This window comes from Phoxinus phoxinus (genome assembly GCF_949152265.1).
Source record: "Phoxinus phoxinus genome assembly, chromosome: 16".
NCBI classification, from domain to species: domain Eukaryota; kingdom Metazoa; phylum Chordata; class Actinopteri; order Cypriniformes; family Leuciscidae; genus Phoxinus; species Phoxinus phoxinus.
The window spans coordinates 8,899,335-8,926,298 of NC_136891.1; the positions used below are offsets into that span (position 1 = coordinate 8,899,335).

General features: G+C 34.3%; 3 protein-coding genes across 4 annotated transcripts in view; 1 reads left to right on the top strand and 2 right to left on the bottom strand.

Annotated features, from left to right (window-relative positions):
- Nucleotides 1-1,580: 1,580 nt before the first annotated feature.
- On the bottom strand, nt 1,581-8,817 carry pex3 (peroxisomal biogenesis factor 3). Its single transcript, XM_079639598.1, has 12 exons — nt 8,562-8,817; nt 8,064-8,195; nt 7,903-7,984; nt 7,767-7,810; nt 6,526-6,647; nt 6,363-6,429; nt 6,189-6,243; nt 5,917-6,067; nt 4,706-4,776; nt 3,793-3,915; nt 2,819-2,915; nt 1,581-2,723 (listed from the first exon to the last, which is right to left on the bottom strand). The coding sequence occupies exons 1-12, from the start codon at nt 8,632-8,634 to the stop codon at nt 2,640-2,642; spliced, it is 1,101 nt and encodes a 366-aa protein (XP_079495724.1). The 5' UTR covers nt 8,635-8,817; the 3' UTR covers nt 1,581-2,639.
- On the top strand, nt 8,764-20,453 carry adat2 (adenosine deaminase tRNA specific 2). 2 transcript variants are annotated; one of them, XM_079639600.1, is made up of 7 exons: nt 8,764-9,039; nt 9,308-9,412; nt 10,088-10,238; nt 11,999-12,105; nt 12,317-12,389; nt 12,495-12,556; nt 12,711-13,636. In XM_079639600.1, exons 1-7 carry the CDS (start codon nt 8,932-8,934, stop codon nt 12,795-12,797), a joined length of 693 nt encoding a protein of 230 aa, XP_079495726.1. In that variant the 5' UTR covers nt 8,764-8,931; the 3' UTR covers nt 12,798-13,636. The 2 variants fall into 2 exon arrangements, with proteins under 2 accessions (XP_079495726.1, XP_079495727.1); XM_079639601.1 differs by lacking the exons at nt 12,495-12,556; nt 12,711-13,636 and adding an exon at nt 20,124-20,453 and having other exon boundaries at nt 8,908-9,039.
- aig1 (androgen-induced 1 (H. sapiens)) overlaps nt 16,903-26,964 on the bottom strand; it is a 37,824-nt gene continuing 27,762 nt past the window's right edge. The window contains exons 4-6 of the mRNA XM_079639599.1: nt 24,209-24,324; nt 21,430-21,593; nt 16,903-18,914 (exon numbers count right to left, since the gene is read on the bottom strand). Of these exons, the coding sequence (XP_079495725.1) occupies nt 18,880-18,914; nt 21,430-21,593; nt 24,209-24,324 (315 nt within the window). The 3' untranslated portion in view covers nt 16,903-18,879. The remainder of the gene's footprint in view (nt 18,915-21,429; nt 21,594-24,208; nt 24,325-26,964) is intronic.

Here is a 26,964-nt window from a genome sequence, read left to right on the forward strand (position 1 = left end):
CAGCACATTCAAGCGGCTTATGCAACAATGAGCCTATTTTGCTCTTTACTCTATATATAGCTCATCCCTTGTCAAACAAACTGTCAGAAGCATTAAACCAATGCAGTTTCAGTTGTCTAGCCCATACTCATTGGCGAATTGACGTCATATTTTTTATAACCTTTACATCACTACCCATTAGGCCTATATTTTTCTCTTAACTTGTCCGTAGGTATCGGTGTTAGCCACAAGCTGACCTACATAGCTGTCCGAATGATGCCACAATCTCATGTAATTTACTTGTTTTCTCCAAATGTGAGACTGTTGACTGGTCCCTTTCACAAGACAGCTGACCTCTGACATTACATCTCACAAACGCTGCCTTATCTAATGCAACCTGGTAGTTAAACCAAAAATAAGATTTCTGTCATCATTTACTCTCATGTCATTCCAAACCTTTTTTTCTTTGGAAGACAAAATAAGAGGGTTTTTTTTTATGTTGGGTACTATTGAAGAAGAAAAAAAAAAAAAAAAAAAAAAAAAAACGAAACATTCCCACAGAAGAAAGAAAGTCGTTCAGATTTGAAACGACAAACTATTCTAATTGCTTCAGGGTAATTGTTAACTAAAACTAAAACCGAAACTAAAATTATAATAAAAACGTTACTTGAAATAACAAACACTAACTGAAATAGTGAAAAATAAGAAAATATAAAAGACTAATTTTAACTTAACTTCCTAAAAATAACTAAAACTAAAATAAAGACAAAAACGGCTAGACATATTTTAATGACAAAACACAACACAATTCCGAAAACTTTTAAATTTATTTGGAAAATATAAAAAGGAAATCTTATTCAAAATATTAATAAAAACTATAGAAAGGATGCATTAAATTGATCAAAATTGCCAGTAACGCTGTCTTTTGAACTTTCTATCCATCAAAGTATTCTGGAAAAAAGTTTTCACAAAAATTATGACACAGCACAACTGTTTCAACATTGATGATAAGAAATGTTTCTTGAGCAGCAAATCAGCTTATTAAAATGATTTCTGAAGGATCATAAGTAATGTCTGCAGAAAATTCAGCTTTGCCATCACAGGAATAAATCACATTTTTAAAATATATTAAAATGATCAAATAAATGCTACCTTGGTGAGAGAGACTAGGAGAAATCTTCAAAGACATTAAAAAAAAAAAAAAAAAAAAAAAAATTAAATCTTAGCCCGATCCTAAACTTTTACCCCAGGTTTCAGCTAGCCTAGTCCCACACTAAAATGTATGTTTGAGCTGTTTTAACTGAAAGCAACTTGCACTGACATATTTTTTTTTTCTTCTAAGGCACGTTTAGAAAAACTACTAATTGAACTAAGGCCTAATCCTGGCTTAATCTAAACCCTGTTTTTTTCACATGTAAAAAATAAATGACAACATGCTTAAAATCTATACAAATATGGTGCTATGAATGGACAAATAATAAAAAAGATTATGCAGTGTCATGATGTGACCAATTGGTTAGTGCTTCTGAACGTATTCATTCATTTATTTCCATTACATGATGCAAGGAGTGGCATATACTCTCATCCAAAGTTTTTTTTTTAGTGTATAAGGAAGTTGAGTCAAAAGGGTGGTGTTTTGTGCAAGAGCAGTCGTCATATGCTTCCCTCATGTTTAGCATGTTTATTGTGTCATCATATTACTTAATTATTTCCTTTTTTATTTTTGTACTTTTACTGGTGAGGCTGTTTATTGTTAGACCACGATGTGACCTAATTGTTTAGTTGCTATGAGCTCAATTGTAGATAAGTGCTGCCCTCTAGAGGAACTTGGGACATTTACTTAACATACGAAACAACATTTCTTTTACTGTAATATAGCAGCCTGTTGGTACAATTTCATATCTTAAAAGCCAAACCAACATGCAGTATTTTCTAATCAAATATTGTGAGTCATTTCAACGAATAGTTCCAGTATTATTACTCACATTATTTATTAACATTCATGGGTCATTTTACAAAAAGAAAAGCGTACTACAACCTGTAAGAGTTTGCCAAACAGAAATGTCAGTCCAACAATTCCTATATCAATTAGTAGAACCATTTGAATATTAAAGTTAAAATAATCCCAAAATAAGCATTTGTTAACCAGTAGCAGTGCAAATATCATGCATTGATACTGTTGCAAAGGTGGGCATGACTGAGTTTTAGTCCAGCATCTGCAACATCAGATTTAGAGATATATTAAACAAAATGTCTACAATTTAGTCCATACTGCGTTCCAATATATATATTTTTTTTTCACGAGCCATGTTGTGATAATAGTCCTTAATGAGTTATATAATGAGAACGTTATGCTACAGGGATTAAAAAAATAAATAAAATGTACTACAGTTTATTATAGCCTGTAAAAACCTTGGCATGCCTGGGACAAGGTTGGGGGGGGGGTCACAACATACAGACAGGACAGCTAGCAGGTCATGAGAAGCTATCTGAACTCCATTACGTCTCTCAGAACAGGCTCGAGTTCCTTTCCCCGGGTCGATTTTAGTGTGTGTGCACTGCACGGAGAACAATTCTGTGCTGCACAGCACGAGAGTTTCTTAAAAGTAGGTTTGTGGTGTTCGACTTTCACAAGTTCGCATTTTTTCTCAGTCTCGTGCTCACTTCTGAAGTTCCTGAGGGGTGCTGAACGTTTCGTACACGTTGGCGGCAAACTCTTTCACCTGGTCTATCAATAGGAGATCCTAAAACATAACAAAACAATATACATTGGTCTGGTGAAGGCAAGTTTTGTGCCACATGGAAGTCAAAATGTGTCAATGAATATGAAGGTTCTCACCTGGACAAAGTGACTTGGTATTTCACTGCATATTGAATGTATCTGTCCGTTGATGATGGGAATGATTTTGGCTAGCGGTAGGCTTATGTGTGATAGTCTGGAAGACAGGCATGAGAAGCAGGACTGATTATCTTTTTTTCAACTTAATAGTAAAATACTGGCCTTGGGAAGAAAGTGATAAAATCGGTACATCTGATATTCTGACATTAAAATGCGCTAAAAACCCATTTTATTTCAAACATTTTCAGACTGTATACTTTTTGCTTAAAGTGTGTTTCTGATATACAGGGTTCATACACATATTTACCAATACATTTTCCATGACTTTTACAAAACTTTCTGGTTTTATTTATTTTTTACAAAACTTTTCCATACCTGTAATATGGTTATCCTACTGCTCATAAAACATTCACTACTAGGTTTAAGAGATATAACCAGTTTAGATGGAAATGTTCTCAAGATGACTAGCTGAAGATGTTACTGTAGCTATTCCCAGTAATAGACACAGTACTTCCTTGAAAATAAATTCCAGCACAGCAGGTCATAATGAAATGACCCTTCACAATAGATAATGTTTTACAATGAACTCTGTTAGAAAGCGACATATGGCTATTTATCTGTTCAGTAAATACCTTACTCACCTGTTGAGTAATAAAAACGCCATCATTAGTGTACCTTTAAGCCATAGAGTAAAAAATACTTCTTACAACTTATCTAACAATTTTGATGTCAATGTCAACTTGCAATTGCGAGTTTATAACCCGCAATTCTGAGGAAAAAAGTCAGTATTGCAAGATGTAAACTCACAATTACCTTTAATTGATTTTTTTCCCCACGGCAGAACCGAGCTTCCATAGGTTTGATATTTTGTTACATCAACGTATTTTGAAATGTGGCTTAATTGTGCAAATTTACCACTTTTTGGGGTAACTGTATGTACATTCTTGAATAAAAATAAATGCATGTACACTGACCGATCAGGTGTACTGGAGAAGGTGGAGTCTCCCTGCGGGGGTCGGAAAAACTCTGCCATGTTGTCTAAGAATCGGATAAAGCCTCGGCTCAAGCAAGTACGGAGAACAGTATTGAAGTCTGGACTGAAAAAAAAAAAGAGAATTAGTACCCAGCTACAGAGCTCAATAATGTGCATATGCTGAAGTGATCTGTTAAAGGTGCACTGTGTAATTTTAGCGACATCTAGTGGTGAGGTTGCGAATTGCAACCTACAGAAGTTACGGTGGCCAACCGGAAAAGATGTCGTCATCTGAGACAGCAGAGAGTAGCCAGTTAAGCAATGAGGTTTCTTTACAAAAATAAATTAAGAAATTAGGTTTACTTAATTATTCAGTAAAGCGATGTTATTGCGAATATTATTGTTACTTGTTCACCATTGTGTCAGTGTTTTATTCGCTGACTTAAGCTAGCTTCTTTGCACGAAGAACAACATGGTGACGAAACACGTTTGTCCGTTTAGGGCCACTGTAGAAACATGTCAGCGCATTTCAATGTAAGGGGACTCGCAGTGTATGTAGATAGAAATGGCTTATTTTATACACCACTGAAAACATAGTTACTGTATATGATATTGCATTTCTGTCAACAGATCCTCTTAAATATTACACAATGCACCTTTAACCTATTGATTTCAACCAATCTAATCTCGTCTGCCTAATTTTTTTTCTTTGATCATAATGCTCTTTGAATTCAGAACTGTGTTTTTTATAACTCATATAATACTGTATAAAAGGAACTGAATGTGTTAAGGCGTTAAGTACAAAAATAAATCATGAGATTGTGATTAATTACTTTAAACTTTTGAAAGTCCTAACCTTTTTATTTTCAATTTTTAACTATATAGGTTTATATCGGTGCCTTGATTTCCCTCACCTTTCAAGCATATCTCTGGTTTCATTCAGCAGCTTTATTGTTGTGACATCATTTTCTGTGAGACCACAGGCCTGGGAGAGAAAAAAAAAAGGGAAAATAATTATTATATATTAAATATATATATAAAACAGATAAAAAAAGGAATAACTGATACAAATTATATATATTTATCAAATATATATAAAATATAACACAAAATGAATTTAATATATATGAGAAAAGGTAATAAATGACAGTTCAAAAAGCTATGTTATCTCTATAGATTTAGTTTTTAAATAAATTAGCGCTGCAATTGAGAATCACATTTTTTGTTTAAAATAGAGATCATTATTATGCCACAATGGGCTTTATGCACAGCTGCACTACTTCCTGAACTTTAGCCAGCTCCTTTGTTTCCTGTTTTCCATTATTGGACAAACTGATTAATCCAGGTGTGCCTGACCAACAACAATAACTAGACACACCTGGATTAATCAGTTTGTCCAATAATGGCAGACAGGAAACAAAGGAGCTGGCTAAAGTTCAGGAAGTAGTGCAGCTGTGCATAAAGCCCATTCAGAATAGACAACTAAACAAAATAACATGTACCATAATTTACTGGAGGTTCTGACAAAATATCAAAATATATTTAATTAATTAAAATCGGTTTTGAATGATTGATTCAATGATTCACTCGTTTCATTACTGGATGAATCAAGTGTTTTTTGAAAGTCTCTTAAATTAATGATTCCATCACACATACATTTAACAGTCACTTGTTGCCACCTACTGCCTTAATTATGTAATTGACAATATTTATTTGAAGTATCAAGTATTTTTTTTTTTGGATTGCTTCCGTAGACCAGTGTTTTCATTCAAACTGTGTAAACCTTTACCTCAGTACTTTTGTGATAATATGAATCACTGTAACACAGAAATAATGATACTGTGTGGTTGAAAACACTGTTTGTGAAGCCGTTTCATAACTACACATGACAACTGCTCTCTCTGGGTCAGCAGCAACACCAACACAGATTTGATTGTTCCGCTGTGATCGTACTTGTCAAAGCTTTATTAGACAGAGCCGAATCGTTGTCTTTTAGGAACAAAATTGCGTGTCTGTTTGAATCGAGATTGTGATCTTTTAACGATTAATCGTGCAGCTCTAATCCTAATAAATAATAATAAACTACTAATCATTCACAAATAAACTATATATTATATATATGTACCTGTGAGGCTAGCGTGTTCTCTTCATCAGGCATCATGTACCAGGAAAGACTTTTGTGTTTAGAGGAAGCACAGCCCTCCTCCACCAACTGTCTGATCTGAGTTAACTGTTGCTCCAACTCTTGTAGGGACAAACTCTGCTTCAGAGACACCCTGAGGAGACATGAACAGTTAGCTGAGGATAACTGACACGGCTCAACAGCTGCAATGGCAAATAAAACCACAAGTATGGGATGACTAATTCATTCATCATCCAATCAAAAACTCAGCGTACAGTCCAAGAACTTCTTGGACAGCTTTCTTCACCACAGTTATCAGTTCAATGAGCCCTGAAAAGACAGGAAAAAAAGGAACATCAGTGTAAACTATAGAGCATATGGCCTGTGAACCGAGGATTAAACTTTAATACAGATTAGACGCTCTTATACAGATCTGACATTGTCCTCACCTTCTCCAAGAAGGTGTTGGATACTTGACAGATATTGTTGTTGAACATCAGGAGGGGCGAAAGGGGTCTAAGTAGCAGTAAAAGAGAAATGTGGTTAAAATGATACGCTTTAACATAATAAAATGACGTTGCTTTGCCTTTAAAACACCATGCCCTGACATACCGTTCCATTCTTTGTCACGGAGTTGTCCAGGTACAGGTAGCCACCAATTATGTTGAGCTGAACTCTGAGTAACACCACCAGCATGCAAGTGCTGTAAACCGCCACAATGCTGCGGGTAAAACCTGGAAGGCGGAGATCATTTCTGTTCATAACCCATTTTACTTCCATAATGTGATGTATTGTCAAACAGGACATTCAACAATAAATTGTAGAGTGGGGATTAATCTGATTGTGAAAAGTGGGTGTTCCAAATCAGAATTCAGCCAAAACAATGCCATAATTCTTTGGTCATTGCTCAACATTTTCCAGTAACCCTCATGACATCAATGGAAAAGAAAATTAGTTTATTACATTTGACCAAAAAACTAATAAAAAAATTACACTACCATTCCAAATTGTGGGGTCAGTATATAAGATCTATTAATGTTTTTGTTCGAAAAAAGTCTTTGTTTGATCAAAAATACAGTAAAAAAATATTGTGAAATATTCTTATTGATATTTTAATATATATTAAAATGTAATTAATTCCTGTGATGGCAAAGCGGAATTTTCAGCAGCCATTATTCCAGTCTTCAGTATATTGATAAATATTGCTGATTTATGCTGCGTTCACACCATGCCATAATTACCGTAATTACAAAATGAAAACACGTGACGTTATATTCGGAGCTGTTCTATGCATCTGAATTATGCGTTTTCATATGGCAACACCATCAACGGCAATATGAATCTGCAACGGTCAGGTGGTTCCAAGTCGAAGTTCTCAGAAAATTCCCAGTTTTCAAGTTGGAATTACGATTTCTTTGAGGACATGAATTCGTAATTACTGTAATTAAGACATGGCATGAACCACAGTTGGTGCTCAAGAAACATTACTCATTTTTATCAATGTTGAATGTTTTTTTCAGGATTCTTTGATGAACCGAAAATTCAAACCATTTATTTAAAATAAATTTTTTTTGTAATAATGTAAATGCCTTAACTGACACTTTTGATCAACTGTTTTTTCTTCTCTTCTATATATATAAACAACAAAAACTATATATAGTTATATTAATAAAATTATAAATAAATTACTAAGACAAATAATTGTTTTTCATAGTAATAAAGTACACACATCGATAGTTCACAATAAGATTAAAAATGTGCATTAACAAAGTACCGGTAAATAGGGTCAATTTTGAGTTCATATTGAATACATCTGGAACACTATTACAGAAAAAGAAACTTCTAGAACTCACTAATAATCTTTAGATCCTCCCAGATTTCAAGTTTATTGGCTGGCCTGTGTAGGAAGACATGATGGCTTATGTCAGTCATATTCTTTTATATTATAATGTAGATAATCATCTATAATCCACATGAAGCATGACTCACTTGGTCTTCAGCAAAGCAGTGAGGCTCTCTGAGTTCAGGTGATGTATGATTGCCTCTCGGAGAGTGGGGAGCATTGATAACACTACAAGTCAAAGACACAATTACATCAGGCAGAAGAAACATCACGTTCATGAACTGATCATGTAATTGTTTTATTTCACCTGTCATGTTACATGTCCTCTGGTTGCTTTCGAAATGAAACTGTCTCCGAGCTTGAGCGATGTATTCGGCTGCCTCTCGCTCCTGCATCTGCTGAATTTTTCTTTGTGCATATTTACCAAGTATATAGACACCTGTGCATGAAGTATGAGGATACATTACAATATAATGCACAAGAAAGTTATATGCAATATGCAAGATCTATTCAGTAATATAAAAATCGTTCTTAAGGCTAAAAATACCAGGGTAAAGTCCATATCGACTTTGCTATGACAGTGCCAATAGAAAATCTAGGTGACAGGTGAGTTGAGATTAATTAGTTGAATGTTGTGGAAATAAGAACTAATGCTTGGCAACACTGTAATAACATGCTAAACTACAAGATATTATAGCTACAAGTATTTTTATTCATCTATTAAAAACAAGAAATATTTGATGCACAGTCACTAGCTAATAATCTCTGAACTATAAGCATGCAGGTGGTCTAGTTGCCCACGTACCTCCAACAAAAACCCCAGTGAAGATGAATTTCCTCTTATGGCGTTTGATGAAATTCCATGTAGAACTCAACATTTTAAAAACAGACTTGACCCCACAAAAACCACAATCGAAAAACTAGATGCAAGAGCGTGTTTGGACGTAACTTACTAGCCTAGCACAATGCTACATGGCAATAACTTCTCATGTTAGCAGCAAGCAGGCGAACTACAGATAACAGATCGAGTCGATTGATCGATTATGCGCTCGATCCACCGCCCTGGAAGGTCCATCACGTATTACGCTCCCCCGTAAACACGTGCGCGTGTAAACAAAACGCTACTTTCCCCCAGATTTGTGTTGCTTTTTTTTATACGGTTATACTTTTTGTTGATGATACTGATAGATATGCAAACAGACCGTTTTGATCCCGAGAAGAGTGAATTTCTGCAGCCATCAGAAAGTGAGATACAGACATGGATGTCAAAGGCGTTTGACATGGTAAATACTCTCTAATGTTCACTGTTTCTCTTACCAGTATTTACCATGATAAGTGTCATTTCCCCTCCAATAATACCATAGTAACTGCAGCACTGCATTATTTATTTTACTGTGAGATAGCCTTAAATTGTGTATTGTGTATGTGTGTGACTGTGTGTAAACTGTAGTTGCTGTGGTATTTTCATTGCCATAATTGTGTATGGTAATGGTGAATTGTACTTTGGGTTGTTTTGAGAAAATAATATTAACATATTAATTACTTTTAAAGGGAATTGAAGCCCTTGAGAACGGTGAGGTTCCAGTTGGCTGTCTGATGGTTTATAACAATGAGATTATTGGAAAAGGAAGAAATGAGGTGAATGAAACAAAAAATGTAAGTGACTTCACAATGCGACTAATAATTTTGATAATTTAAAGAATCATAATTTATTATTGTTCATTTTATTACTTTAATTTAAATTATGTCTAAGCTAACAACAATACTTAACCTAGCTGACTATCCCTATGCTCCAGTATGTATCGGCAAATTATGATTTATCAATTACAGGACAATCATATTTTTCGGATCTGTTAAGTTATTCAGAAATGCATAAACAATGCGGTTCATACAGACCGTGATGTGAATACACCTCTTCTATGATGGACATGTTTTCCATTTCTGAATCTAAATTAATTTTGATATTTTTTGTGAGGCTTAAAGCAACATGTTTAGATGGTGGTTCAAAGATTGTGAAAAATAAAAAGTCTCACTACAAGGCTTATTTTCTTGTAAATTATTCATGATTAAGATGTATACACTCGAGGTGTAAGTAACATATTTGATTATGTTTCACTTTAGTGGTTGCATAATGTAAGTTTCTAAGAACATTATGAACTAGATTTTTTAAATAATTTCTTATTTTTGTCATCTTAAACGTCCTTATTTGCCATTGACCCATACAGTTTATGTTATGTCAAGGCATTTTTGATTAACGGTTCTTCCTAGTAAAGCAGGGAGAATTTTTGGACTAGACGAAACAACCTGACGCCTGTGCCTGCTTTGCCCAAGGCTACTCGGCATGCAGAAATGGTGGCACTGGATCAAGTGCTGGATTGGTGCCGTGTCAGAGAGAAGGACCCGAAGGAAGTGTGTGAACAGACTGTACTGTATGTGACAGTGGAGCCATGTATTATGTGTGCAGCTGCTCTGCGCCTGCTTTGTATCCATGAAGCCAAAATGTGGTTCACTATTATTTTAATGACAGTTACACATACACTACCATTTAAAAGGTTAGAGTGGCTCAGATTTTTTATGTTTTTATAATGAAGACTCTCTTATGCTCACCAAGGCTGCATTTATTTGATCAGAAATACAGTAAAACAGTAATTTGACTATTATTACAATTTAAAAGAACTGTTTTTATGTGAATATATTTTAAAATGTAATTTACTTCTATGATGGCAAAGCTGAATTGTAGCATCATTAAGTAAGGAATAATTGACGACAGGCCGTTGAATTATTATAAAAATAATGCACACCCGAGGTGGTAATGCGGTCACGACGCGAAGCGGAGTGGCCGTTACACCTCGGGTGTGCATTATTTTTATAATAATTCAACGGCCTGGAGTCAATTATTCCGCTTATACTACAGTTACCACACCTCGAAATATTGTTCAGATGATGTATTTCAAGACGTTTGTAAAGTTTTTGTCATTAAAACGCTCTTGTATGTAGGACTAATTCCTTGCGCATCTAAACCCATGCTCCGTTGCTAATTCCAAAACGTCATTTTAGAGTTAGCAACGGAGGTTTGAGCCGCTGATAGCAGAGTAATGCTGGACACACACGTAACGACTAGAAACATTCTCTGACTGTGAATGCAGCAGATTTTAAACACCGCTGTGAACACAGACTGAACGCGCTGAAAACGCGTGCATGATCAGTCATAACATAAGTATCAAATTACATTCATAACCGGCCTTAGAGAGAAGCATGTGCGTCAATATTATTATTTATTTATTAATTCAAATCGTTTTAATTAATTCGTTTATTCTTTTTTTCTATTAGTGACAGTAGACTAGACTAATAAATGAAACACAAAGCCCTTTTAACAAGTATAGGCCTATCAATTTTATTTATTTGTTATATTATCTTCAATAATTACGAAAACCCGTGCAACAGGACTATCAATTTATTTAAATATTCAGTTTAATTTTCTATTGATTATGAATAGCCTAGGACTGTTTACTTTATTAAAATTAAACTGCATGTTTTCATTGATTGTGAAGTTAGACATTGAAAATTGCAGATCAAGCGCATGGGGCTGCAGCTTTTTCTTGTTATGAATTGTATCGTATTGTCCGTTATTACAGTTGACTACGCGAAGTGATATGGAGCTGTAATGAGGTCAAGACCTGCCGGAACTACTTTAGCCGTGCAGTTCCCTGAAAATAATTGCACACCTCAGAACGTTGGTCAACCAATCAGATTCAAGCATTCAACGGCCCTGTAGTATAATCTAGTATTCAGTGTCACACGATTCTTTAGAAATCATTCTAATATGCTGCATGAGTTGGTGCTCTTATTTTATTAATGTTGAAAATGTATTATTATTTTTACATTGTACAACATTTGTGCTGGTCATTATTTTTGTGGAAATTTTTTTTTCTCTCTGATTATTTAAAGTTCAAAAGCACCACATTTATTTGAAATAGAAATCATGTGGAACGTTAGAAATGTCTTTACTGTCACTTTCAATCAATGTAATGCATCCTTAATTAATTAATTATTATTATTTTATTTTTTTCCTACCAAACTTTTGAACTGTAGTGTAGATCGTTGTGTCAGTCACAGGCCTGCCTTTTATAAAACAATCACTTTCAAAGGTAGATTTTGAATGTGTTATTGTGTTTACCACAGGATTTGATTGTTTAGTAGTCATGTCATCATCGCTAAATGGATACCTTAACATTTAGACAGACATACCTCTTGTTGTATATGGGTGCAAAAATGAGCGGTTTGGAGGCTGTGGCTCCGTCCTGGACATCTCATCAGATCATTTACCACACACTGGAACTACATTTAAGGTAAAAGTATTCCCTCCAATTCATATCCAGTTAAATTTAAATTCCAGCTCATGCTTAAATTCAGAAGAAAGCCAGTATCTTAAATTCAGAATTTTGCCCAACCGTTCTGTGTGGCTGGAATATTTTTCTTGTAGAAACTTCAACATACCATCGATTTTAGACCAGACCACATTGCATATTTTTGCTGTAGCACACTATTTGCTTATTACAGTGCATCGCAGGCTATAGAGCGGAAGAGGCCGTTGAAATGCTCAAGACATTTTATAAACAAGAAAACCCAAATGGTAAGGGAATTCTTTTTAATGTAACGTTATGCATGTTAATCTCCATTGATGTTTTCCTCGACGTGTTTCTGAAACATGATGTTTTTTTCTTCTCCCGTTTGTTAGCTCCCAAACCTAAAGTGAGGAAAGATTTGGTTAGTCCACCAGGTGGCGCTGTAGTCATTCAGGTAAATCAAGGACCACAACATTGAGGAGAGAGAAACAATTGCTCCTTTGAGCTGAAATGGAAAATATTTGAACATTCTGACGATTACATGACCTTGTATCTCAATGATTTTGCCATCTTTTTGAGATAATTGATTTAATCTACTTCTATTTGAGGAACCACATTGCCTCATTAGCCAGACCACATCGCTCGTAAACCTCCAGGCCTCCTCTTCTCTGTGGCTGGACGCTGTGAGTCTCTAAGACCAGGCCTGTTCTGCATTAAAGCGCAGGTTCTTCTCCAGCTCTTGATCTGTGTGTCCTTATATAACCCAGAACGCTGGTTCTGAACTCCCAATGATCTCAGGCTTGGGCTCACAGATGCAGGGCAGACCCAGGTGGAGTTTCCACTTACTTCATTGCCAGAAACTTTAAAGGGATAGTTAAAAATTAATTTCTATCATTACTTTCTCACCCTACATTTTCCACCATAGAGCAAAAAAGATTTTTTTTTAAAGAATACCAATAGTTTTTTTCCCAATATATTTAAAGTGAATGAAGACGGAGGCTGTAAAAAATACATTAAAAGTATCATAAAGCATAGCTTTGTGTTGTCCTTTTGTGTTCACTATAAGATGGAAGATGGTTTGGTATGACATTAGGGTGAGTAAATAATGACGAAATCATTCACTTTGTGTGATCTTCCTTTAGTTTGGATTTCAGTTAACCGTTTTTTTATATTTTCAGCTTTCATTTTCATTTTAGTTAGATGTTTTTGTAATTTTGTTATTTGCTTTTGTAATTTGTATTATTATAATTTTTTTTGTTTTTGTTTATTTAAATATAGTAACTTTAGTGTGTCAACTTAAACTTATTTCAGTTAGTTGCCAAGGCAAAATTTCTAAAGTTGGTTTCATTTTATATTTTCATGAATCAAAATGCCCTTTTTTTTTTGCCCAGAAAGCTTATATCATTTCATTTTTATAATATTTTTCTCCATTTATTTACCTTTAAATTACTAGATTTTATCAATAAATAATATAATTTAAGCACATTCTTTAAACTTAAATTCCTACAGTCTTGGACCAGTCCGATGAACACTCAATAAAAATAAAAATAAAGATTCAGGTCAAAATGACCCGAGGGAAGGATGAGGTTAATTCCATAGTTAACAAAAAAAATAAGTTTTTAATAGTTTTAGTTAATAAAAACCCTGATCTGCTCACTTCCACTTGTGAAAGTATTCATGTTATGTTGCGTTTCTGGCTATTAAAGTATAACGTATCTCTCATGAGCGGTATTATGGTTTCTAAACCCCACATTATTAAATTGCCATGTAATGTGTTATTAGTGGCTGGAAGTGGGTTTCTGTGGGTGCGTATGAAAGAGAAATCAAGCGGTTTTGGAAGTAGATATGAGGTGTCTGAGATCTTTAGGTCTGTCATTTTTCAGGCCCTGTCCTCTTACATGGTTATGGGTTCTGCCGGCCATATCATGTGAATTTGAAACATTTCAGTTACTGCTCTGTTATTGCCATTGTAAGTAGAGAACCCATGGGTTTAATTGTTTACTGATGAATGATCAGACATTGAACTCACAGCTGGCTTTTTAATATGAATGTCCTATCCTGATGTTGAAATGACAGAAGCTGTCATTAATAAATAAAAAATAATCATTTAGATTCATTGTGTAAGCAGCACGACCTTAGTAACCGATTCAAAACAACAGAGCACTGGTCCCACACCTGGTAAGCATTTGACAGGTGTTATGCCCTGGCAGTGTTACGCCATGAGTCAGTGCGAATAAAGAACATCGTAAAACAAGCTGCACCCACCTACGCGGCCCCTGTTCACATGGAATAAGAACAATATTTTTGTCTCTAACTCTTTATCCATAGATGCTATTTCATAATGCTTCATTCATAGAGTGAATGGAACTTTAATTTTTTTTTAAACAAACAAGCAAGCCCAAAACAGGGCGAGTAAAAGTAACGCAAAAGTTATGTAACGCGTTACTTTCCATAAAAAGTAACTCAATTAGTTTATTTTTTAAGGTAGTAAGTAACACAATGTTGTAATGCATTACTTTTAAAAGTAACTTTACCAAGCACTGCTGGTATATTTCTTAATATATTTTCCAATGTTATTATTTAGAAAAGACAAATGGTGTTTTATTCTACAAGTAATCAAGTATTATCTTTCTATATTGAGGGGTAATTTCATTATTATTTACAGAAGGAAAGGTTACATGAAAATTTGAGCCTTTCTTTCCTTCACCTTTTTCTTAGTCAACATGTAGGGCCATTCTCAACATATTTTTTCTATCGACTCATTTATGAGAGAAACAAGATATTCATTGATAAAAAGAACATATGGATGAATTGAATTGTGAAAAGTTAGTGTTACATATATACGAATAAAAAGCTGTTGGTTTACATTATCCAATTGCATTACTGGCTGGCGCACCGACATTTTGTAATACAGTTAACCTTAAATAACTGTATTTTCACAGCATTTATTATTCCTGGATAATGTTTATTTCTATATACACCTCCGTTCAAAAGTTTGTTTTTGGTAAGATATTTAAAATTCTCATTTAGGCTGAATTTATTTGATAAAAATTAGATTTTTATTTTTTTTTAAAGCTGAATTTTCTCAATCATTACTCTCTTCAGTGTCACATGATCCTTCAGAAATCATTCTAATATGCTGATTTTGCTGCTCAATAAATGTTTGCTGCTTTATATTTTTGTGGAAATAATGATATTTTTTTCATATTTTTTAAACAATATAAATGTCTTTACAGTCATTTTTGATTAATTTAATGTCTTTACTGAATAAAATAATTTATTTCAAAAAAGAAAAATGCTGAAATTGTAGTGTATGGTATGCTAAAATGTTTTTAACATTTCATTAAATTAAAAGGATTCCATCACATTTACTTTTTTTTATTATTTCACATTTTTTATTATGTTTTACATACAACGACAATCCGGGTTTTGGACCCCTTCTTTCATAAAAACACTCCAAAATAATGTCATCTTTTGTATTTCACAGAAGTCAGTCATATAGGTTTGGAGCGACATGAGGATGAGTAAACGATGACAGAAATATTCCTTCAACAACAAATAATATAACATATGTTAATTCTGTCAAAATTATTAATTTTAAGTTTATTATACTTAATGCTTTAACCAATAACAAAATTAAACCACATTAGAAAGTGTCACCAAAGTAACATGTACCACTGAGTGTTTCACAAGACCAGGAGGATTAAGGAAGTAAATGAAGTTTAGACAATGTGATCCAAAGTGTTAAAAGGTGTAGTACTTTATAGATTTTGTGAAGTCCAGGCCAGTTCATTTATCATCGAGCTGTCCTTCAAAAGCATCCTGCACACCACTTGCACTGCACAAAATCAGCTCACCTCATTTACATCTTTTTTTTTTTTAAAGGTTGTTAATGCACATTAGGGAAGCGTTCAGTTTGGTACTTCTACGTGGAGGAGAGGCAGTGTTAATGAGGAGACCATGAAGTGTCGTTCTGAAATTAACACTCTTGACAGAGAATTTAAGCACGCACACACTTTCCCTCTCTCCACACGCTGCCAAACACACAGCGCCCAGACTAAATTGTCAACAAGGCTGTTGTCAGGTAGACCTATCTGGATTTTAAGTGTAATATTTATGATGGATCCTAATGACGTTTAATTGCCAGTCGTTGCATTCACTTTTTGACGATTCCTCCGAGAATAAAAACGATGCATGATAGGGTGTGAACATGAAACAGGAGAGTATTTTGACAGTTTTGTCTGGAAATTTAGATGTGATAATACAAGGTTTCTCATTATCGCTTTTCTTTGCTCCTCACATATCCGCTTTTATCCCATGGCATTACACTGTTCGGTTGCACCAAATTCTTTTTCCTGGCTGTTCGGGACACACATTTTGGACTTTAAATTGATTTTTAAGGTTCAGCAGGGCCTGGTTATTTGGACTTGTCCATCAAAAGGTGATTGTTATTCCTTGTCGAGCAAACTTTTTTCCTCAGGCCTGAAATGTGTGTGTTTCTCATTAAAAGAATGTCCAGCTCTGCACAAAGGAATTGTTATGTTTGGGCAACATCTGTGTCTTAAAAGTCCAGGGCGAAAAGGCCAGAGAAAATATAGGACAAACATTAAATCATAAGTACAACAATTTTTTCCTCTGTAATTGAACGGTTGGCTCTACTTTTCCCACAGAATTGTGGTGCGTCTGTGTGTAAGGGGAGAAAGAAAATAGCCGAGTGAAGACTAGGTTTCATTTCACCATTCTTCTGCATCCACAGCTTGGGGAGAACATTAAAAATGACAGTGAGAAAATGTGATTTTTCAAAAGTTTTTTATTAATAAAAGAAGAAAATAAAGCATATTAGTGAAGTAAACCAAAAAAGGCTGGTCTTATCCATGAGATATAAAGAATTTCGCCCCTTTAAGATTACAAAAAAGTAATTTAATTTGGAAGAAACACTTTACAATAAGGTTCCATTTGTTAACACAAAAATGAACAATTGTCTGTCACCCCCCTTTTTGAGCATAGATCTGAAAAGGTAGTAATTCATAAATGCTTTGGAATACAGACTTTCTTTTTAAAGAAGACGCAACATAATTATTCCAGAAGTGAAAGAAGCTTTAAAAAGAAAAAAATCTGGGTTTCTGCGAGTCTTAATTTAAAGCCTTAATCATATTAAGGCTTTAAAATGGTCTTAAATCAGAGCAGAAAGTCTTACATTCATAAAGTCATGGCATACAATGTTGCATACATTGCAAAAAAATAAATATCTTCCTCAGTATTTTTGTCCTGTTTTCCAATACAAATATATAAACATGTTTGAGTCTTGAAATTTTTTAATTTTAAAGATCAATTTAAAAAGTTTATGCTTAAAACAAGACCAAATATCTGTCAAAACTTCTAAATGAAGCAGATTTTTTCTGAGCCCATTGGCAGATATTTGTTCTAGTCATAAACTTCATTTTGATCAATTTCACAGAAAACAAGACTTCACATTTTGTAATTTTACAGCTGAAGTAAATGTATCTTGATTTAGGAATCTTTAGATATTTGTACTGGAAAAAACGAGAAATACTGAGGAAACGTCACTTTTTTTGCAGTTTGTTCAAAAGGTAGAGTAAAAGTTATTTCCATATTGTAGTGTTTTAAGCAAAACGATTCAAGCTTTCTTTTTTTGTAAAATGAATTAAAAAGTAACCGATATCTGTTGGACGTTGTATTTTCAGATTCTAAAGGGTTTCTCCTTAAAAAAAAAAAATTTAGAGAACATAATTGATATATTGTATTCCCTTCAATTTATTTCTTGAATTTACTTGGTCTTAAAAAGGTCTTAAATAAATTGACCATCATAAAATCTGCAGAAACCCTGAAAATTAAAGTGCAAAAAAGTTATAGTTTACGTTTACTGTAAAGCAAATGTACTTGAATGTACTTTATTTCATACAAAATGTATATTTCACTAAATCATTTGGACAAAAAATATCAAAGCCAAAATTTTGTTCTAAATTTTAAGTTGATCACAAAGAGTGAGGCTGCTAAAAGGTTTTAAATGACCATTTTCAAGGGAAGGTGACAGATCGTCCCGCCCTCACGATAGAAAACACGTCACTGCATGAGGGAGAGGAAGTTATTTTAATGAATTTTCAAAAATAATTTTAATAATAAATAAATAAACAAATACTGCAATATTGCATTAAAAAAACAAGAATTCATGGTGATTTCATAAATGCTTTGAATTACTATTGCTTACTGTTCATCTTACCTATAATGTTAACAAATGAGCCCTTATTGTAAGGTGTTATCAAATAGGGAAAAGCCAGTTTCTCTTCTGACAATGTTTGGATTTCATGCTCGGCTTAATCTCCAAACTTCTATGGCTTCAGAAGGACCACAAACAGCCCATGCAATCAAATTCTCTTGTGCTCATTGTCGTTTGCCATATGCTACGTGGATATAAAGGTGTTGCTTATTTGTTTTACTGGGGCATATAATGACACAATCCCTCATAAATAATCCCTTGGTAAATAAATAATACCTGACATGAGTTACGTATGTAATGTTGTTCATAACACTGGCTTTGAACACACAAATAGAGCATGTGTGTAGCACACGTCATTCAGTGCTCACACAACGCTTGAGGTATTCTGAAATACGGTAACATTCATACCATATATTAAATACATGAATTATTCAATTTAATGTTCAAGCCAATACAGGTCTGTGCTTTATTTAATTAAGGGGCAGTAATGAGGATGAGATTAAAAAAAAATAGTTTGGAACAGAGCGAGCCATTGGTCTTCAGTCAGTTTTGGTCTTGTCTGATTCCAGAATGCCTAGAAAAAGAAAAGAAAATATGTTTTTTTATATATATAGATATCATTAGGCATGTAACCACCATTAAAATCATGTGGTTTTCCATTATTATTATTTTATTGGTAACACTTCACAACAAGGTTCAATTTGTTAGAATTGGTTAATTCATTACACTACAGTTTAAGGTCAATACTTTTTTTATTTTTATTAATACTTTTATTCAGCAATGATGCATTACATTGATCAAAAGTGACAGTAAAGACAATACAAACTGTATATTTCAAATAAATAATGTTCTTTTGAACTTTGTATTTATCAAAATATCCTGAAAAAAAGTATCATAGTTTAAGCAGCACAACTGTTTTCAACATTAATAATAAAAATTAATGTTTCTTGAGCACCAAATCAGCATATTAGAATGATTTCTGAAAGATCACGTGAATGAATAATAGTAATAATATTTCACAGTATCACTGTTTAACTGTATTTTTGATCAAATAAATACAGCCTTGGACTTCTTACCGAACCCCAAACCTTTTAACAGTAGTGTATTTTTTTAAAATAAATATACCATTGTTCATAGTTAAATAATGTTAGTAAATAACACATTAGCTAATGTTAATTTATTCGACTTGACATGTTAAAACGATATAATCTATGTAGAAATTAACCAAGATTAATAAATGTAGAAGTCTGGCACCTAATCCATTAACTATGTATAACACATTGAACCTTATTATAAAGATTTGCCAATAAATTATCAAATTAAATTATTAAATTTTAATTAGTAATCATCATTATCAGTATGTGGTTACATTCTTCTGCATAATGCTGATAATTAAAAAGCAGTAACTGTAGCCGATGCCATTTATTATGTATCACAAAATATTAGTATTCTCTTCGACGGCTCCTTTAGTATTTGTCTTTAATATTTGAGCATAATTGTTGCATACTGCAGTGACATATTCAAGATCTGTGATCTCTTGGCAAACGATTGTGCATTTCAACAAGCTGTTGAAACGGTGAGTCAGACACGGTGAACAACAGCACAAAGCATTAGTGACGGAAGTGTTCGTGGTTAGTTTATCTGGAGGGGCTGTTGGACATTACGATATCGCTGCTTTAGACATAAGAGGGAGATCTTGCACTGAGGACAAAGGGACAAAGATCAGCTCCATAGGAGAGAGAGAGAGTGTGTGTGTGTGTGTGTGTCTGTGTGTGATTTGCAGGTCAGTGTCAAACAGGTGGGAGGAAGAGAAGCCTTCGCCGTCTGCTGCTCTCAGACTGCTCACGGGCTCTGTTCCCATCTGCTGTGCACTACACCCACGATGCACTGCTCTCGGTCTATAGCGTTAACAGGTGGGGGAGTGTGCGTGGGCGCGTCAGGAAGCTGAGCGGGATGTATATGTACCTGAGGGGAAGTGTATAATGCCTCTAGCCGTTATCCCGGCGTGGGTTGGGGAGCAAGAATATTTGGAGCTAGACATCATAAACATTCAACTCACACATGTGCCAGTCAATGGTGGAACACACAAAATCAGAAACACGCAATCACTTAAAGGGGCCGTCCTGAAAATCATCTGTAATCGATATTAAACACACAAGCCACGTCGTTTTATTGTGCTTTTGTGTCCCTTAAATAAAGTCATACAGGTTTGGAATAGAAGTCTTCTGCAAACACAATACATTATTGTGAGGAAAAGTACTGTCATTTAAGTTGTTATTTACTGAAAATCCTCTCCAGTAATGTTGAGGCTCCATGGTATGAATATATATATAGTGGGAGGAACGATATAAAGTGTCTAATTATGCGTTAACATTTAAGTTTAGGGTCCAATTCTCACTATTGCTTTTTAGCATGCATATTACTAGGATATTGGTTGTTTATTAGTACTTATAAAGCACATGTCTTATTCTGCATGACCATATTTTACATTCCTTAATCCACACAATAGCTCAACTTAACCACCTTACTAACTATTAATAAGCAGTAATTATGAGTTTATTGAGGCAAACGTCTTATTGGCGTTAATAGTTAGAATTGGACCCTAAACTAAAGTGTGACTGATTTTGCTATATGGCTTAAATCGCAGTATGCAAATATATTCACGCAAGGAAATTGCTCATTTTTATCACACAATTCGGACTTTATAACTTGCAATTGCAAGTTTACATCTCACAATTCTAAGAAAAAAGTTTGAATTTGCGAGATATAAACAAAAAAATTAGAACTGTAAGATAAAAAGTCACAATTACCTTTTTTTTTCATACTTCCTATATGAAATAAAATATAAAAGATAGAAAATATAAAAGTACATATTGGCTTATCAGTACCAGCCAGATTTGAATATTAGTGCGTTCTGTTCCTCACACAAAACCATCGTATAGCTTCATAAGACTTATAGAGCATGAATCATAAGGACAACTTTTATGGTGTGTTTTGTGTGTGTGTGTGTGTGTGTGTTCCACAGTAGATTCAGGTTTGGACTGACATGTGAATCAAAGATTTGTAGGTGAACTATCCCTTTAACTTACTCTTTGAGGAATCCCAGATGTAGTTGTTCAGGATTTCTCCCAAGACGTAGTAGACATTGATCAGAGCCGTGAGGCAGACGAAGAAGAAAATTCTGGCCATGGGCCCGATGTGCTCCAGCAAAGGATAAACCCACACCCCCGTCACGCTGTGCACCCAGCACATCCTATGAGAGCGAGACAGAGAAAATCTGTGATCTGTCTAAAATGTGTTTGTCCTTCTGTCTGCTAAACCCAGCGTTTGAAAGGCTGCAGAAGCAGTCACCACACTGTCAATGTGTCTACCATTCACGTCTGTGAATGCTAGACACTGCTCTTTTTGTTACCATGCAGTGCTGCTTCAATCCTTTTTTTGTTGCTGGAGCAATTTTAATGCCGTCACATGGTTATAATCTACAGCCTGACAGTCCGTTTATGTAATGGATTGTGTCCGTTTAATCTACTCCTGCACTCATAACCTTAGCTTTAATATTTGATGAATATTAAAGAAGGCCCATCTACCTACTTTTCAAATGCCTTGTTTTCTCAGACTCGTGAAATAGAGTGTATGAAAGCTGTATCTGGAAGGTAATCCTCATGTAAAGCTGCCTATGGATTTAACAACTGCAGGCAAGTCTTATTCCCGGACTAAATAAAAAAAGCAATGCCTAATCAGCTTAATTTAGGGAAGGGAAATAAGACAAGAGGTGTGTGCTGATAATCTTGTACTGAAGGTGATTTTGACAGACGCCTCCTACGTGCCGTCAGATAGTTACGTTTGGCTCCGAGCACTTTCCTAACATTGCTAATTAATCTGTTATATGCAAGACTCAATAAATCCTAGGCTGTTTATTTTCCAAAGGTTTCTGGGGCACTGAAAACTGGGGTTGTATCTTTCCATGAATTGTGTACAAAACACGGCTTGAAACTCTTAAAATATATATTTTTGTCAACCTCAGGAGGTCTGTTTTATTAACTGTTTTATTTTCTGTGAGATTTACCATTTTTTTCCAACCATGTTGCCAATTTGAGGCTATTTGGGTCTAAATGTAAAAGTCCTGATTTATGTGATCTTGTTAAATTTGTAGCCAAAAAAGTACGATTATATTATATACTGTGCATAATAATTATTAATATGTATGATTCATCTTATTTATTATTAAATATAACATAACCTTATATGATATGTATTAATCATAATTATTATTGATGATGATCATATATTTATTAAAATATAAAATAACTATTAATAGCTATTATTCATCTTGTTTATTATTTTTTACATGTATTATTAAAACAGTATCATATCAATATTATAACATATTATTAATAATAATATTAACAACAATTAAATACACATTTATTTGTATAGCGCTTTTCACAATACATGGGTAATTCTATAATTGCAGGTACATTTGGTGTCCAAAGTCATTATTTTACTTTTTTAAATGGTTATATTTTAAATGATTTGAATAATTTGTTACTCATTGTCATGGATCACAAGATGTTACATGCCATAACAATATAATACTTTCTGTAAAAACTGTCTTATAGCTGAAAATCATGATTTCTTGTTGATCGAATTGGTCAGTGTATTTTTTCCACCATGTATCATTGCGTAATCAAAATATTTCATTGTACATTTCTTTTGGTAATGTTTCATTTATATTATTGATAAAAGCCCTAAATAGTAATTTTCCCAATTCTACAACATTAAATTGTTTAAAAATAATGTGTCCAAAAATCTAAGAAAATACTTTGTTAAAAAGTCAACATTGTTACCAATATCAAAAGGAAAACAGAATGTATCACCTATCACGTTTTAATCATGATTTTATTAGTGCCATTTGCTCTTAGCATTTATGCTAGCAACGGGAGTTTTTGGCTAAAAAGTTTAAAATTGTCAATCCTGTTTCTGTCAAACTCTGTTACCAATGTGATTTCTACACATTGCCTGATGTGTCTGTAACAACTGACAAACAATACCATAAAGAAATTACTTTTTTTGTTAAAAGTAAAAAAGGAAGTAACTTGTGTTTGGCAAGCACTGATTTATTAAAATGTAATATGTTTTCAATAATATACTAGAAAGAATCAGATTGTTATAGAAGTACTGGCTAAAAGTTTCTATAAGCACTGATGCCAGTGATCAGAATAGAGGAAATCCCTTTTTGAAAGTAACTTGCGTTGATTTCATCGTTACACCAGTAGGTGGCGACAAGTCACTGTTGATATTTGTCATTTAATCATTCATTCAAGAGATTCATTCATTCAACGATACTTATTAATATTATGTTTTGTTGTTGTTGTTGTTTTTAAACAACACCAGAATGTGTAACAGTGTAGCAGATATAGCCTAAACTATTGGTTTGTAGTTATTGATAAACTTTAATATTTTATAAAGGGAAAAGCCATTTTACAGGGACACGTCTCCATTTTAAGTGGGGCTACAGACATTTCATGTGTTTAAAACTACCTCCCTTTGCTAGGTTCATTTCATGTTAAATGATAGTTTACATGGGATTTGTGCCTCTAATGCTTTTACAATGTAACGTGAGACCAAAGTTTACCCTATTCATGCAAAGTGCCAGAATTCGAGCAAATTAATTACTGCGCAGAAAGACGTAAGGGAATGATTCGGAGGTCATGAAGATCAGGTGACCAGATGGAATCTATCTTTTGATTGACACAGTGCTAGAACAATGCAAAGTCAATTTCCCCTGATCGTCGTAGCTTCAGGGAGTCCTTTGTAAATGAACCCAGTGTGATATTAAAAATGACTGTGCTGGAGGGAGAGATTTACCATACAACATATCCAACAGCAAACGTGCACACTGCCAAGAGTCCACAGGACCTGCTGGGATATCGATGGTGTGTTGTTCTCATCTCAATTATGATGAAAGGAAGAACTGTTGTGTGCTGAAAAGGACATAAATACAGCACAGTTAGCTTTACAAACCATTCGAAAGCACAGAATCTCGTCAAATTCCAATGCGCTGGCTCTTGCAAAGACAAACTGTCTGGGAAGTTTTTAAATGTTCACTTTCTAAATGCCATTTCACAGTTTTTATATATGCAGTATCTGTCTTTTCTCTGTTACTCTGGTATCCTATTGATTAGCTTATAAATAAAAACTGCAAACTGCAGCTCAATACAGAAAATAAGTCATTTCTAGGATACTCCATTGAGTAGTTCCTTTAAATAAGCCAACAAATTATAAAATGGTTATTGCGAGAGGGCCAATGATGATAATCATTACAAACTCAATTGTTGAAATGTAATTTACAAGTGGAATGGGGTCACCTTTACATCCAAATGCTAATGAATCGGCACAGAATGAAACCCAAAAAACAGTGTTGCTACAATCTTAAAGAAGACATATCATGCTAAATCCACCTTTTTAGCCCTTAAATGCATTTTGTTGTATATTTGGAGTGTTTAGAAGTACATAAAAGTTTACATTAGTCTCTTCAGGTGCTTCGTTGATATCTTTATATTCTGTTTTGGTCATATTTTGCAACCTGTTCCGATTTTTCTATTCTCGATTATGTTTTTTGAACAATAACGTCACAGTATTTGCAGCGGAACTGCCAAATAAGGACATCGACTCCCGGCCCAACACTTACAGCAATCCGCCAATATTTATTCATTATTTATTAATCAATGACACATAGGTTATAACCGTAATTAAACTAAACTATACCTGTTCCAACTCCATACAGCATATATTCTCTGACTTTACTCTAGGCATTATTGTCCTAGTCGAAATGAACATGCGAGCTGGTTAGGCTCCGCCCCCTGTGCCGTGGACCAGCAGCTCATTAGCATTTAAAGGAGACACACTAAAGCGGTGCGTTTTTCTGAGCCCCAAAAAGTGACGATTTAAACATGCTGTAAAAAATGATCTGTGGGGTATTTTCAGCTAAAACTTCACATACACACTCTGGGGACATCAGAGACTTATATTACATCTTGTGAGAAGGGGCATAATTAGGTCCCCTTTAAATCATCTCAGATTTACTGAATCAAAAGTGCTGTTTTGTCACTGATTGATCAAACCCAATAGACATCTTTTTCCAAACAATGCGTAGTTCTTTCTATTTATATATGTTGCTTCACAAAAGCCTACATCAGAAACGCTTGTTGATAAGGACATTTACATAGCAGAATAGCAGAACTAAGTGAGTGGTGTGTGGCAAAAAAAAAAAAAAAAAAAGTCCATGAATAATGTGACCATCTATGCAATAGAGCAGTCAAACAGCCATTTTTTTTCAGCCATCTCGACTAACTCGCCGTTCCACCCATCCGATCACCTGTGGACCGAGAATAGAACGGTTACACAACTTCTAAGCATATTTCTCATCAAACAAGATACAAGAAGTGAAAAGGAAGCTGGGTGTGGACTGGAGCCGAGTGTTTGACAAACAAGCTGACATGGTTTCATGCAGCTGAAAAGATGGAGGAATGCTAGCCGAGCCAGGCCTTCTTTACCATGTGAGTCATTATAACCATTACCATTATGCAAGCCAATACAAACATTTCAAGTCAAGGATGGTACCTTAAAGTTAGTTTATTGTTTTTTTAAATGTAGAGCTGAACATCAGTTTCATTTTTATGAGAGCGATACCATGTGCATCGTGCATGAGACAATTTGCAGATTGACTGCTAAAAGTTGAGATGATGACATAACATTTTACGTTAGGTCGGTATTAAAGGCTGATAATAATAATTTATTGTGTACTTAAAGGGATAGTTCACTCAATAATGAAAAGTCTGTCATAATTGACTCACCCTCATGTCGTTCCAAACCCATAAGACACAAATTAAGAAAACATTTTTTTGTCTCTCCATTGAAAGTCCAGGTAACCAAAACTTAAATGCTCCAAACATGTCATAAAGGCGTTGTAAAATGAATCAGAGGTTTAATCCTAGTCTTGTGAAGAGATATGATCGCTTTATATGATGACCAGATTTAATTTAGACTTTTATTTACATCTAAACAGTGATCGACACATTCATAGAGCACATCACTATGGTGAACAGAAACTCAATGTGTTGATCATTGTTTACACTCTTAATAATAAAGGTTCTTTATTGGCATTGAAGAAGATTTTAAAGAATGTTGGTAATCAAACATGAGACGATAGCCATGAACAATTGCCATTGTCAACTGTTTGATTACCAACATTCTTTAAAATATCTTCTTTTGTGTTCACCAGAAGAAAGAAACTCATACAGGTTTGGAACAACTTGAGGGTGAGTAGATGATGACAGAATTTAAATTGTTTGGTGAACTATCCCTTTAATGTTAGCTATCATGGGACTCCTTTCATTGCATGTTCACTTCCACTGTTAGTCAGCAGATGGCAACCTTCTTACATGAAGACAGTGAAAACTCTCGCTCACTGCAGATTTTGCCTCATTTGACCCCACGGTCTGTGCTGGAAACGCCATCCAAAAGAAAGACTTATGAGCCTTACCGAAATTACATGACATGTTGATATTCTGATGTGCTTTTAACATGCCACCACAGCTCTTATTGAACCCGCTTTTGCAACA